The following is a 13,026-nucleotide window of genomic DNA, read 5'->3' as shown; positions in this document are numbered from 1 at the left end:
AAGGGGTTAAATCTCTTCCGGCCAATGACTAAAATCTCCGGTTATGGCTGGAGAGCTTCCATAAAAGGAGGAGACAGGATCAGAGACCAGGACTCCCAATTGGTGGATTGGTACATGCTTGAATGATGGTAGATTGCTAATATACTGCAGAGGAAGAAAGCTTTCACTGTGCGCATGCTGCAGACACTATCTGATGCATTGAAGAAGGGATTGTGCACTCATCTGCCTGTGTATGAGCAACATTTAAAGCGACCCTCGCCTTTTGCCCATTCCCAAAAGTCTCATGTATTTCTGACAGCAAAACAGAGAGACGGGGAAGTGAAGGAAAGGTAAATATGTGCTGGGGGGGGGGGATATTGGATCGCTTTAAAAGAATGTATTCAGCTTAGAGAGCCGGCCCTTTAATTCTTAAAGAAAACCTCCGCTGAATGACATATGAAAGATAGAGGGTCAATGTTACTGGCCCCCTTTTGAAAATGCTCGTTCCCTGGCTGCCTCGGCCTTCAGTACTTGATGAATATTATAACTAGAAGCAAATACACAAGCTAGAAAAAGTCCAAATTCCAGATCTGCCGGTTTTGTTTCAGAAAACATTTGAGTCAGAGGACCATCATGACAGCCAGGCGGTTAGCATTTTCAGGATAAGTCAGCGATAGCAGCTTGCAGGCTTTCCTCAGTACAGAGGAGAGATCCTCTATTTACAAGCATGGATATGGGGAGGGGGGGGGGGGAAATACATCCAGAGATACAGGGACACTGGAGACAACTTCCTCCAACTGCAATCATCTCATGTGATACATTGTAACTGCTGACCCCCCCCCCCCCCCCGATACCGATCCATCCCATACTTCCCATAACACTGTCACTGTACAGCCAGCCATTCTCCCCTATACGGTGTCACCATCTACTGTCCCCTGTGTACAGTGCCACCATACACCCCTCCCATGTCCCCGGTGTCACCATACACCCCTCCCATGTCCCCAGTGTCACCATACACCCCTCCAATGTCCCCGGTGTCACCATACACCCCTCCCATGTCCCCGGTGTCACCATACACCCCTCCCATGTCCCCGGTGTCACCATACACCCCTCCCATGTCCCCGGTGTCACCATACACCCCTCTACTGACCTCAGTGTCACCCTACACCCCTCCAATGTCCCATCACCATACACCCCTCTACTGTCCCCAGTGTCACCATACACCCCTCTGATGTCCCCGGTGTCACCATACACCTCTCTTCAGTTCCTGGTTTCAGCATACACCCCTCCCATGTCCCCGGTGTCACCATACACCCCTCTACTGTCCCCGATTTCACCATACACCCCTCTGATATCCCTGGGGTCACCATACACCTCTCTACTGTCCCCTGTGTCCCCATAAACCCCTCTGATATCCCCAGTATCACCATACACCCCCCTGATATCCCTGGTTTCACCATACACCCCTCTACTGTCCCCTGTGTCACCATACACCTCTATACTGTCCCATGTCCCCATAAACCCCTCTGATATCCCCAGTATCACCATACACCCCCCTGATATCCCTGGTTTCACCATACACCCCTCTACTGTCCCCTGTGTCACCATACACCTCTATACTGTCCCATGTGCCCATAAACCCCTCTGATATCCCCAGTGACACCATACACCCCTTTCATATCTCTGGTGTCACCATACACCCCTCCAATATCCCCGGAGTCAACATACACCCCTCTACTGTCCCCGGTGTCCCCATAACTCCTCTGAAGTCGCCTGTGGGCAGTGTCACCATACACCCCTCCTATGTCCCCTGTGTCACCATACACCCCTCCCATGTCCGCAGTGTCACCCTACACCCCTCCCATGTCCCCGGTTTCACTATACACCCTTCTACTGTCCCCTGTGTCTCCATAAACCCCTCTACTGTCCCCGGTGTTGCCATAAACTCCTCTGATATCCCTGGTGTCACCATACACCCCTCCAATGTCTCCGGTGTCACCATACACCTCTCTACTGTCCCGTGTCCCCATAAACCTCTCTGATATCCCCAGTGTCATCATACATCCCTCTCATATCTCCGGTGTCACCATACACTCCTCCAATTTCCCCGGTGTCACCATACACCCCTCCAATGTCCCCGGTGTCACCATACACCCCTCCAATGTCCCCAGTGTCACCATACACCCCTGCAATGTCCCCGGTGTCACCATACAACCCTCTACTGTCCCCAGTGTCACCATACACCCCTACAATGTCCCCGGTGTCACCATACACCCCTACAATGTCCCCGGTGTCACCATACACCCCTACAATGTCCCCGGTGTCACCATACACCCCTACAATGTCCCCGGTGTCACCATACACCCCTACAATGTTTCCTGTGCAGTGTCAGGTGTCTGCAGATCACCTGTTGCTCCTCCACCTGTCCTAGGTGTGTCTGCGCATGCTCACTGCTCCTCCAGTCCTCCCTGACCCCCCTGCAGACAGGAATCCTCCTGCAAGTGATAAAAATCACAGGGATCCCCCCCATGTCCTCCTTACCTGAGCACAGCCAGGTGCAGATCAGCAGCAGGTAGAGAGCAGCCATGGCCCAGGTGAGTCCTCCAGGTGATCACTGTCCCCCTCTGAGTGATCCAGTCCTCAGCCTCATCCCAGCTTCACCGTCCAACTGAAACTTCATCCAGAAACCAGCTGCCCCTCCCCCACTGCCTGGCAGGGGTGACTGTGCCCCTCCCTGCAGTGCAGGCACCTCCTCCACCCTGGCTGCTCATCCAACCTGTTCTGACACTCAGCACAGCCCCAGCCAGGCTCCATCCACACACACAGGCTGGACTGTACAGGCTGACACAGGTCATTACCTGCCAGGGACTTCCAGGGGCTGGGGTGGGTAGACGGTGCCAGGTGTGTGTCACCGAGGACCACCAACCGCCACCTTCCACCGCTTACCTCCTCCCTGGGGTTCTTTGTGGTTTTTAAATTGGTGTATTAAGTTTAGGGCTCCGCAACAAATATCTTAAGCCAAAACTTTTTTTTTCAGTTTTTACTTTTATAGTTTTTAATTTATTTCACTTTTTTTTTACTTTATTTTACTTTTTTTTTAGTTTATACTTTATTCTATTTTTGTTTGTTTTTACTTAATTTGTTTTATTTTTTTTTTACTTAACTTTTTTATTTTTTAAAACTTTATTTTACTTTTATTTTACTTTTTAATTTATCTTACTTTATTTTAAATTTATATTTAGTTTATACTTCTATTTTTTATTTTTACTTTTATTTTACTTTTTCTGTTTTTACCTTAAATTTTTTCTAGTTTTTTTAACTTTTTTTAGTTCTTTTATATATATATTTTCTTTTTTTTTTAGTTTTTTTTTAGTTTTGTTTTTTTTTTTAGTTTTTATTTTCATTTTTTTGTTTTTTACTTTAATTCTTTTAGTTTTTAGTTTTTTTTAACTTTTTTAGTTCTTTTATTTATTTATATATATATTTTTATTTATTTTAGGTTTTTTTTAGTATTTTTTTAGTTTTTACTTTATTTTACTTTTTTTTTTTTTTAGTTCTTTTTTGACACCCTGGTCACATCAAAGCCGATTTTGAAATTGTGCGACTTGCAGTGAAGTAGCACGATTTAAAAATCAAGTGACCTTCCGATTTCATTGCGATTTGCAAGACATCTGACACAGATGTCTATGCAAATGGGACAAAAGTACTGCATGCACTACTTTAGAAATCGGTGCGGCTCTGACCAAGTAGGAACCGCACTGATATGACCGCTTTAATAGCAGACAATTGGTGTGACTTGGCATATGATTTGTAAGTCGCCTGGCATGCAAATCACATGCCAAATCGCACCTGATGTAACCGGGGGCTTATTTTATTTTTTTTAGTATTTACTTTGTTTTACTTTTTTTTTTTTTTTTTTTTCTTGATTTATATTTTTTTCTTTTTAGTTTTTACTTTATTTTACTTTTTTTGTGTTTTTGCTGTTATTTTTTTATTGTTTTTTTAGTATTTTTCTGTTTGTTTTGTTTATCTTTTTGCTTGGATGGAGTATGAAAAGGTCAGACACCTTGGCATGTTTCTTAAATATCAGTGTACTCCTAGGGAGATTTTCCTTCCCTTCCTTTCCCAGGGACACAAGAGAAGTGAGAGGCGATCTCTACAAAGTGAGGGGAATCCAATTCTTAGACAGGGGTCACCACTGGAAGCTTTTTTCATGTTCAGGTAGATAATGTTTGGATTTCCCATCTCTTGAGTCCTGGTGACAACATTTACAACTAGTAAGAAGCAATCTCACCAATGGGATCCACTTTCTATCCATGCTTTACAAATAAAGTTTTGCCTTTGAATACATTGTAACTCAAAATATCCTAACTCCAGGGAAGGTAATAATCCTTGCTTGCAATGGACTGTCCCACACTACAATGCTGATTTAGGGGACAGGAAAAGCAGTTTTACTTAGCCGATCCTCCTCTGCTGCAGCAGTAGCAGCAGCAGCAGCCAATGGTCCCTTCTACTTCCCCCTACAATCTGACAGTCAACTGTTCCTTGCTGTCCACACATCCAGTGCTTGTTGGAGGACCTGTGACTGCTGGAGCATAGGGAAGAAGAGGATGCAGGGATCAGGCTTACAGCATGGAGGAGCCTGCGGGACTGGAGGATCTGGGAAGTGAAAGTGCTTTTCTTGTTCCCCTAGACTTAAAGTGATAGTTCACCTTTACAGAAAAAAAATGTAAACGTGAACTAACACTGTCCCCCTCCAGTCCCTGCTGAACTTACCTCTGGGGTTGGTGAGCTGTCAGCACCCCTGCAGCTGGCCCAGCCATACAGGGGATTGGAATCCCCTTTCTTCTGCATGCAGCATTTCCGGGATGGAGGTGATCAATTCTGATTAGCCAGCAGTGTCACAGTGAATTGATAGTGTCCATCCTGGAAGTGCTGCACAGAGGAGAGAAGGTACTTTAACCACTTCCATACCGGGCACTTTTACCCCCCTTCCTGTCCAGGCCAATTTTCAGGTTTCAGCGCTCTCACACTTTGAATGAAAATTGCGCGGTCATACAACATTGTACCCAAACTAAAATTTTATCATCTTCTTCACACAACTAGAGCTTTCTTTTGGTGGTATTTAATCATCGCCGAGGTTTTTATTTTTTGCTAAATTAACAAAAAAAGACCGAAAATTTTGAAAAAAAACCAAGTTTTTCTTTGTTTCTGTTATAAAAGTTTACAAATAAAAAATTGTTCTTGCTACATGTCTTTGGTGAAAATAACCCAAATTAGGATGTATTATTTAGTTTGTAGGAAAGTTATAGAGTTCACAAACTATGGTATAGATCTGATTATTGATAAATCCTGAAGTACTGACAGCCAATCTAATTTCTTGAGGTCTAAGAATGTCAGAACAGTACAGATATCCCCCAAATGTCAGAACAGTACAGATATCCCCAAATGTCAGGATGGTACAGATATCCCCCAAATGTCAGGACAGTACAGATATCCCCCAAATGACCCCTTTTTGCAGAGTAGACAGTCCGACGTACTTCATAAGAGGCATGGCGAGTTTTTTGAAGTTGTATTTTTTAGTCATAATTTTTCGGAAAAATAAAAAAATTATTTTCACTATTTTTTTTTTTACATACTGTCACCAGTGCAGTACAGTGTCATCATATAACTGGCATAGCGGTGATCAGGGACACTGACTGGTGACAGTATGAAAAAAATATATATATTTTTTTAAATTGTTTTAAAAAAATTTTATTTTTAAATTTTTATTTTTTTTTATTTTTTTTAAGATTTTTTTTTCATATTCCACTATGACAAAAGTAGTAAAATGTTACCATAGTAACATTGTACTACTTTGGGGAAGTGATCAGTATTTTTTTTTTTTTTACACAATTTGCTTATAGCAAAGAATTACTTTGCTATAAGCAAGCATTTACCTGAATGACATCGATTCATTCAGGGTTTTTTTTTTTTGTTTTTTTTTGTGCTTAGCTGTGATTTGGCCATGGCTAATCACATGACACAGCTAGGCTGTGATTGGCCCAGCTTGTACATGTGATCGCTGTGACCAATCACAGCTAGACACACTAGTATACAATGGATGGCATGAATGAAGCCATCCATTGTATACAACTGTCATGTGACCTGCTGTGATTGGTCACAGCAGGTCACATGGTACCGGCAACGGGGCCGATACTCAGATCTGTCATCAGCCGTGTCCGAGGTGACACGGCCGGTGACAGATCACGCCGCTGCACGGCTCTGCAGGCGCGCCAACTGTGCATGCCCGGGAGGATGCCATATGGCGTGCACCCGGAATGCTGAGGGATTTTGCCGGCCGCCAAACGGCCATTGGCCGGGCGGCAAAAGGTTAAATCCCTGGACTGCTGCACTGACAGTAGAGGCGCTGACAGCTCAGCAACCCCAGAGGTAAGTACAGCAGAAACCAGGTGGGTGAACAGTGTTAGTTCAACTTTACATTTCAACTAACCCTTTAAATGAGCATTTACAGTGGTATTGAAGCCAAAACCAAAAACATATTAAGTTAGATGTGGTGGCTGCATTCGTTTTCTTATTGTCTTTTGTAGCGCCCTCTGGTGTACATAGTTAGAGGCTTGCTAGAAGCCTGGGTTTTATTAAAAGGGTTACTTCAAGACAGGACTGGAGGGCTCTGCAGGTCAGTCCTCTGGTACCTGCCCCTGCTCTAGAAACTTGGAGAAGCTTCTAGAAGTCAGTAGGCGGAGATGAGGATGGGCTGATCTGCATATTTATGGGAGTCTGGCCAATCCCAGGCAGGAGGCCTTAGCGGTGTGGCAGATCAGCAAATAAATATGACGGAGCCTGGCTAGCAGGGGGACCGAGTGGAAGATGGAGTGCTGGGAGGTGCTGCTGTGTAACCTGGGAGGGGACCCCGGAGAAGGGGGGTTCTGCCTTCAGGGTGAAGGCTGGAAGCTGGAGGAGGAAGCTGAAAAAAGGAGCTCCACTGGCTGTAGAGGACAACCTGCAAAGCTTGGAGAGGAACCAACCCAACTAGAAGGCTTGAAAGCAGTTCTATCCATAGCTGCAGGACAAGGACAGTGTGAGTAGATCTACACCCCCAGGGCCTGGAAGGGACAACTGGATGCAAGTCCCTGGAAAGTCTTCCTGCCAGTAAATCTGTTATTTTTCAGCTTTCTTTAACAGACCAAGCTGTCCAGTAAAAGTGGCAGTTGGGGTTCATTGACAATTGTGGGTAGAGGGCGGTAAAAACACGGCTCAACCCCCCCCACCAGAACGAGGATGTGCAGCCCTTCAGGTCTGTACATATGAAAAAATAAAACAGCATGTCCAGGGGCGGACTGACCATTTGGAAACTCGGGCACTGCCCCGGGGCCCGGGGTCAGTAGGGGGCCCCATGAGATGCCCCTGGTACCTTTTTCATAGGCTTTTTTGAGTTTGGGCAAGGACACAGGGGCCCCATGATCCCCTATTGCTGGGGGGCCCCATGAGTTGTCAGTCGGCCCCTGAGCATGTCACATTTACTGAGAGCTACAGCCACCAGCCTCAAACCCCTGCATGTCTATGGTAGTGTGGCATTTACAGGGTTAAATCAGGTGCCGAAGCATTAACCCACCACCTGCCAAACGCCTGCTGAACAATGACCCACAGTGGATCACTTTTCAGAGAGGCAACAAGGGCTGCTGCACATATGAACATGCCCTTAGGCCAGGGGTGGGCAACTGTGGCCCTCCAGCTGTTGTAGAACTACAAGTCCCATGAGGCATTGCAAAACTGACAGTTACAAGCATGACTCCCAAAGGCAGAGGCATGATGGGACTTGTAGTTCACCAACAGCTGGAGGGCCACAGTTCCCCACCCCTGCCTTAGGCCCACGTGGGTCAAAAATTGGCCAGCTCAGCAGGAACCAGCCAACTTTCGGTACATGTGTACCACTGTCTGTCCAACAGACGGCGCTCTAGAAACTGACTTCTGAGGAAAGGTTCGGCTGGAAAACCAGCATTTGATCAGGGCTTGTAGCCAATTGCTGATCAGTATATTCTGGCAGTGGGTGGGGTGGGGGATGGGCATTAGCCCTATTGGAATGCAATGGGGCTGATGTACTGAAACTGGAAAGTGTACAATCTGCAGCTCTTTACAGAAACCAATCAGCTTCCAGGTTTTATTGCCAAAGCTTAACTGAACAAGTCGAAGCTAGAAGCTGATTGGCTCCCAGTTGCACCAGATTCTGCACTCTCTAGTTTTAGTAAATCAACCCCAGCTTTTTCCCTTAACTGCTTATAAAGTGTTAACTGGAGTTTGGCTTCCATTTGTTAGTGTATCTAAATCTGCTAGTACATTTGACCCTCCACCCATACTGACAATGCTGCTGTCTAAGTCTAGGTTCACATATGTGCAGGTGGTGCCGTTGCGGATCCGCACAAAAATCCATGCAGCCGCACCACCTGCACAGAGGAATGCGGACTCACGGGCAGGTGCCATTAGTTCTAACAGCATGCCGCCAGCAATGGGAGACATAACCGTACTGGGAACCGAGGTTCCCGTGCGGACTGCATTTTCAGAAGTGCAGGGGCGTGTCAAGGTGTCACGGGGCACGGGAGTCTATTCAAATAAATGGGCTCTCGTACCCATGCAAAGCGCAGCCTGCACGGCCGCATATATGTGAACCAGGGCTAAAAGTGCTCCCTGTGCCCCTTCATCCAGAGTGAAAGCCATAAAACAGGTAGTGTGTTACTGGCAGGATTTCCAGGTGAAAATAAAGAAAAAAATCTGAAAAAAAAGGATGCAGCCACCGCATCTACTGATTGGTAAATGGCAATATATTACAATTTTAGTTTCTGGTTTAACCCTTTAACCCACTTTAACCCTTGCAGTGCCGGGCCAGCTCCACGTTTTGACTTCCTTTGGAATTCAGTGTTAAGGAATTCAGAGACATTGTCTGCAAATTGAGCAATAGTACGATGTCTGGTGGTTTCCGCTGTTCTCAGAAGACAAAGCAGGTGTACATTTCCAGCAGAGGGACTGTGTGCATGAACCTCCATTGTGCTAGACAGCCTTGTGCGGTCACAGGGTTCCTGTAAGGGTGGAAGATGGACCACAAAACCTCAGGAGGTGACTGGATGGTCCATGGCCAAGGACCACTAGAAGAAGGAGAGTCCATAGCTCAATGTGTGCTTCAAGCTGGAGTTGGGTCAGGACATCCACAGTCATTGTTGTGGTGGTGGAGAGCTCTACTCCCCTCCTCTCTCCATAGACCCCCACCTACTGTACTCCCCCTCCTCTCTCTCCATAGACCAGCACCTACTGTACTCCCCTCCTCTCTCCATAGAACGGCACCTACTGTACTACTCTCCGTAGACCAGCACCTACTGTACTCCTCTCCTTTCTCCATAGACCAGCACCTACTGTTCTCCCCACCTCTCTCCATAGACCACCACCTACTGTACTCCTCTCCTCTCTCCATAGAGCGGCACCTACTGTACTCCCCTCCTCTCTCCATAGACCGGCACCTACAGTACTCCCCCTCCTCTCTCCATAGACCACCACCTACTGTACTCCCCTCCTCTCTCCATAGACCGGCACCTACAGTACTCCCCCTCCTCTCTCCATAGACCACCACCTACTGCACCCCCCCTCCTCTCTCCATAGACCAGCACCTACTGCACTCCCCCTCCTCTCTCCATAGACCAGCACCTACTGTACTCCCCACCTCTCTCCATAGACCACCACCTACTGTACTCCTCTCCTCTCTCCATAGAGCGGCACCTACTGTACTCCCCTCCTCTCTCCATAGACCGGCACCTACAGTACTCCCCCTCCTCTCTCCATAGACCACCACCTACTGTACTCCCCTCCTCTCTCCATAGACCACCACCTACTGTACTCCTTCTCCTCTCTCCATAGACCAGCACCTACTGTACTCCCCCCCCCTCTCTCCATAGACCACCACCTACTGTACTCCCCCTCCTCTCTCCATAGACCACCACCTACTGTACTCCCCTCCTCTCTCCATAGACCACCACCTACTGTACTCCTTCTCCTCTCTCCATAGACCAGCACCTACTGTACTCCCCCCCCCTCTCTCCATAGACCACCACCTACTGTACTCCCCCTCCTCTCTCCATAGACCGCCACCTACTGTACTCCCTTCCTCTATCCATAGACCACCACCTACTGTACTCCCCTTCCTCTCTCCATAGACCGCCACCTACTGTACTTCCTTCCTCTATCCATAGACCACCACCTACTGTACTCCCCTTCCTCTCTCCATAGACCACCACCTACTGTACTCCCCTCCTCTCTCCATAGACCACCTACTGTACTTCCCTCCTCTCTCCATAGACCGGCACCTACTGTACTCCCCTCCTCTCTCCATAGACTGCCACCTACTGTACTCCCCTCCTCTCTCCATAGACCAGCACCTACTGTACTCCCCTCCTCTCTCCATAGACTGGCACCTTATGTGCTCCCTTCCTCTCTCCATAAAACACCACCTACTGTACTCCCCCTCCTCTCTCCATAGACCACCTACTGTACTCCCCCTCCACTCTCCATAGACCAGCACCTACTGTACTCCCCCTCCTCTCTCCATAGCCCGCCACCTACTGTACTCCCCTCCTCTCTCCATAGACCACCACCTACTGTACTCCCCTCCTCTCTCAATAGACCACCACCTACTGTACTTCCCTCCTCTCTCCATAGCCCGCCACCTACTGTACTCCCCTCCTCTCTCCATAGACCACCACCTACTGTACTCCCCTCCTCTCTCCATAGACCACCACCTACTGTACTCCCCTTCCTCTCTCCATAGACCAGCACCTACTGTACTCCCCTCCTCTCTCCATAGACCACCTACTGTACTTCCCTCCTCTCTCCATAGACCGGCACCTACTGTACTCCCCACCTCTCTCCATAGACTGCCACCTACTGTACTCCCCCTCCTCTCTCCATAGACCGGCACCTACTGTACTCCCTTCCTCTCTCCATAGACCGGCACCTACTGTACTCCCCTCCTCTCTCCATAGACCACAACCTACTGTACTCCCCTCCTCTCTCCATAGACTGGCACCTACTGTACTCCCCCTCCTCTCTCCATAGACCGGCACCTAATGTACTCACCTCCCCTCTCCATAGACTGGCACCTACTGTACTCCCCTCCTCGCTCCATAGACTGGCACCTACTGTACTCCCCTCCTCTCTCCATAGACCACTACCTACTGTAATCCCCCCCCCCCTCCATAGACCACCACCTACTGTACTCCCCTCCTCTCTCCATAGACCACTGCCTACTGTACTCCCCTCCTCTCTCCATAGACCACCACCTACTGTACTCCCCTCCTCTCTCCATAGACCACTGCCTACTGTACTCCCCTCCTCTCTCCATAGACCACCACGTACTGTACCTACTGTACCCCCTTCTATCCCTACTGTACCTTCTCTATGTTTTCCTTAGATAAGCAACTACTATACTTCAACTGTCTCTTGCAATCTCCTGTACAGCAGAGCTCAGACTGGAAAATAGAGACCATAAGTATCATAAGGGGTCAATTCAGTGTGATGCAGTGCAAATGAGAATCATGCTGGTGGGAGGAGAGAGCAGAGTGATAGATGAGCTCATCAGTCTGCTGCTTCTGGTTTCACTTTCTAGTTACAGGCTGGGGATGGGACAAGAGCTGTAAGGGTTACCGAAAATATACCTAAAGGAAAACTTTTTTTCTATAGATTTAGAGTGGTGAGGGGTTAAAACCTTTGTCCGTTTTTTGTCCCCAATAAACAGATTAATTCCTGATAACCAGGAATAAATGTGAGAGCTTATGTAAAATTATGAGTTGTCACCAGAACAGGAATACGAAAGAACTCTGCCAATGGGGACACTTGTTTCCATGACACCTTTCAAAGAAAGGATTTCCCTCACATTGAAATTATAGCCTTTCACTCCCTATTGAATCTACAGGACAAGAAGTGAAGGGAAATCTCCCAATGAGACACAAATGGCAAAAGACCCTAAACACTTACAGAGGTTTAAACCTTCCCTTGCCCTATCCAAAATGAAGAAAAAAAGTTTATCCCATGTCAGGCAGGGCTATGCTTTTTTGCACAGCTGTGTAAATCTCAGGACTGGATGGACAAATATTACAAATCAGTGTCAGCTACAGCTCCCTTAGATGTATCTAATTTGTGTATTTTTCCCAGAGTTCAGCTTTAACATCTTCTGTCCCCCGCCTCCACACTGTCCCCAGACTTTCACCTCCAACAATACCATGTCTGGTCTCATCACCCCCCCACCCCCTTCTTGTCCTTCTGTTAATTTACAGAACAACAGACTGCTCTGTGTTCTCTGAATTACAGGGACTCCTGCTGTGTCTACATCAAATGTTATTAACTTGTTAAAACTTTTATTTTTCTGACAAGTTGAATACCATTTGGAATTACTGCTTGTACTTGTCTTGTAGTTCCAGGTCACAGGATTCAGTCCTTGAGAAACTTAACTGATGAGGATTATTGAAGGGGACAAGGACGGGGCAAGGATGAAGGGTATACCATAAGATATAAATTACATAACGTCAGATGTCAGCCATCGGGTTCTCCAGGGTGATGTGGTGAAATGTAAAATTTGTACATTTATGATTTGTATAATTAAAAAAAAAAAGACATGATTTGGCAAAACAGTAACATATGATGTGCGCTGATTGGCTTTAATACCCCACTGTGTATTTTACTATTATTGGATGGTGATCACTACTTCTGTAAGGTTCATGAAGATAATCCTAGAGAAAAAAAAAAAATAATAATAATAATTAAAAAAAATAAATATATATATACAGTTGCAAGAAAAAGTATGTGAACCCCTTGGAATTACGTGGAGTTTTGCATGAATTGGGCATAAAATGTGCTCTGAAAGTCATCTAAGTCACAACAATAGAAGAACACAGTCTGCTGAACATAATACTACACAAACATTAGATGTTGCCATGGTTTAATTGCACATAACATGTAAACATTCACAGTGCAGGGAGGAAAAAGTAAGTGAGGCCCTAGCTTAATGAC

At 46.6% G+C, this 13,026-nt stretch overlaps 1 protein-coding gene across 1 annotated transcript in view; it reads right to left on the bottom strand.

The window, feature by feature from the left end:
• Positions 1 to 2,750, bottom strand: part of ILDR1 (immunoglobulin like domain containing receptor 1) — a 119,703-nt gene extending 116,953 nt beyond the window's left edge. The window contains exon 1 of the mRNA XM_089660828.1: positions 2,521 to 2,750. Coding sequence (XP_089516954.1) covers positions 2,521 to 2,566 — 46 coding nt within the window. The 5' untranslated portion in view covers positions 2,567 to 2,750. The remainder of the gene's footprint in view (positions 1 to 2,520) is intronic.
• Positions 2,751 to 13,026: the final 10,276 nt, after the last annotated feature.

The sequence above is a fragment of the Staurois parvus genome, unplaced genomic scaffold, assembly GCF_062004578.1.
Source record: "Staurois parvus isolate SC_StPar_1 unplaced genomic scaffold, SC_StPar_1.0 ptg001283l, whole genome shotgun sequence".
NCBI classification, from domain to species: Eukaryota; Metazoa; Chordata; class Amphibia; order Anura; family Ranidae; genus Staurois; species Staurois parvus.
This window is presented reverse-complemented; position numbering and strand designations above follow the sequence as displayed.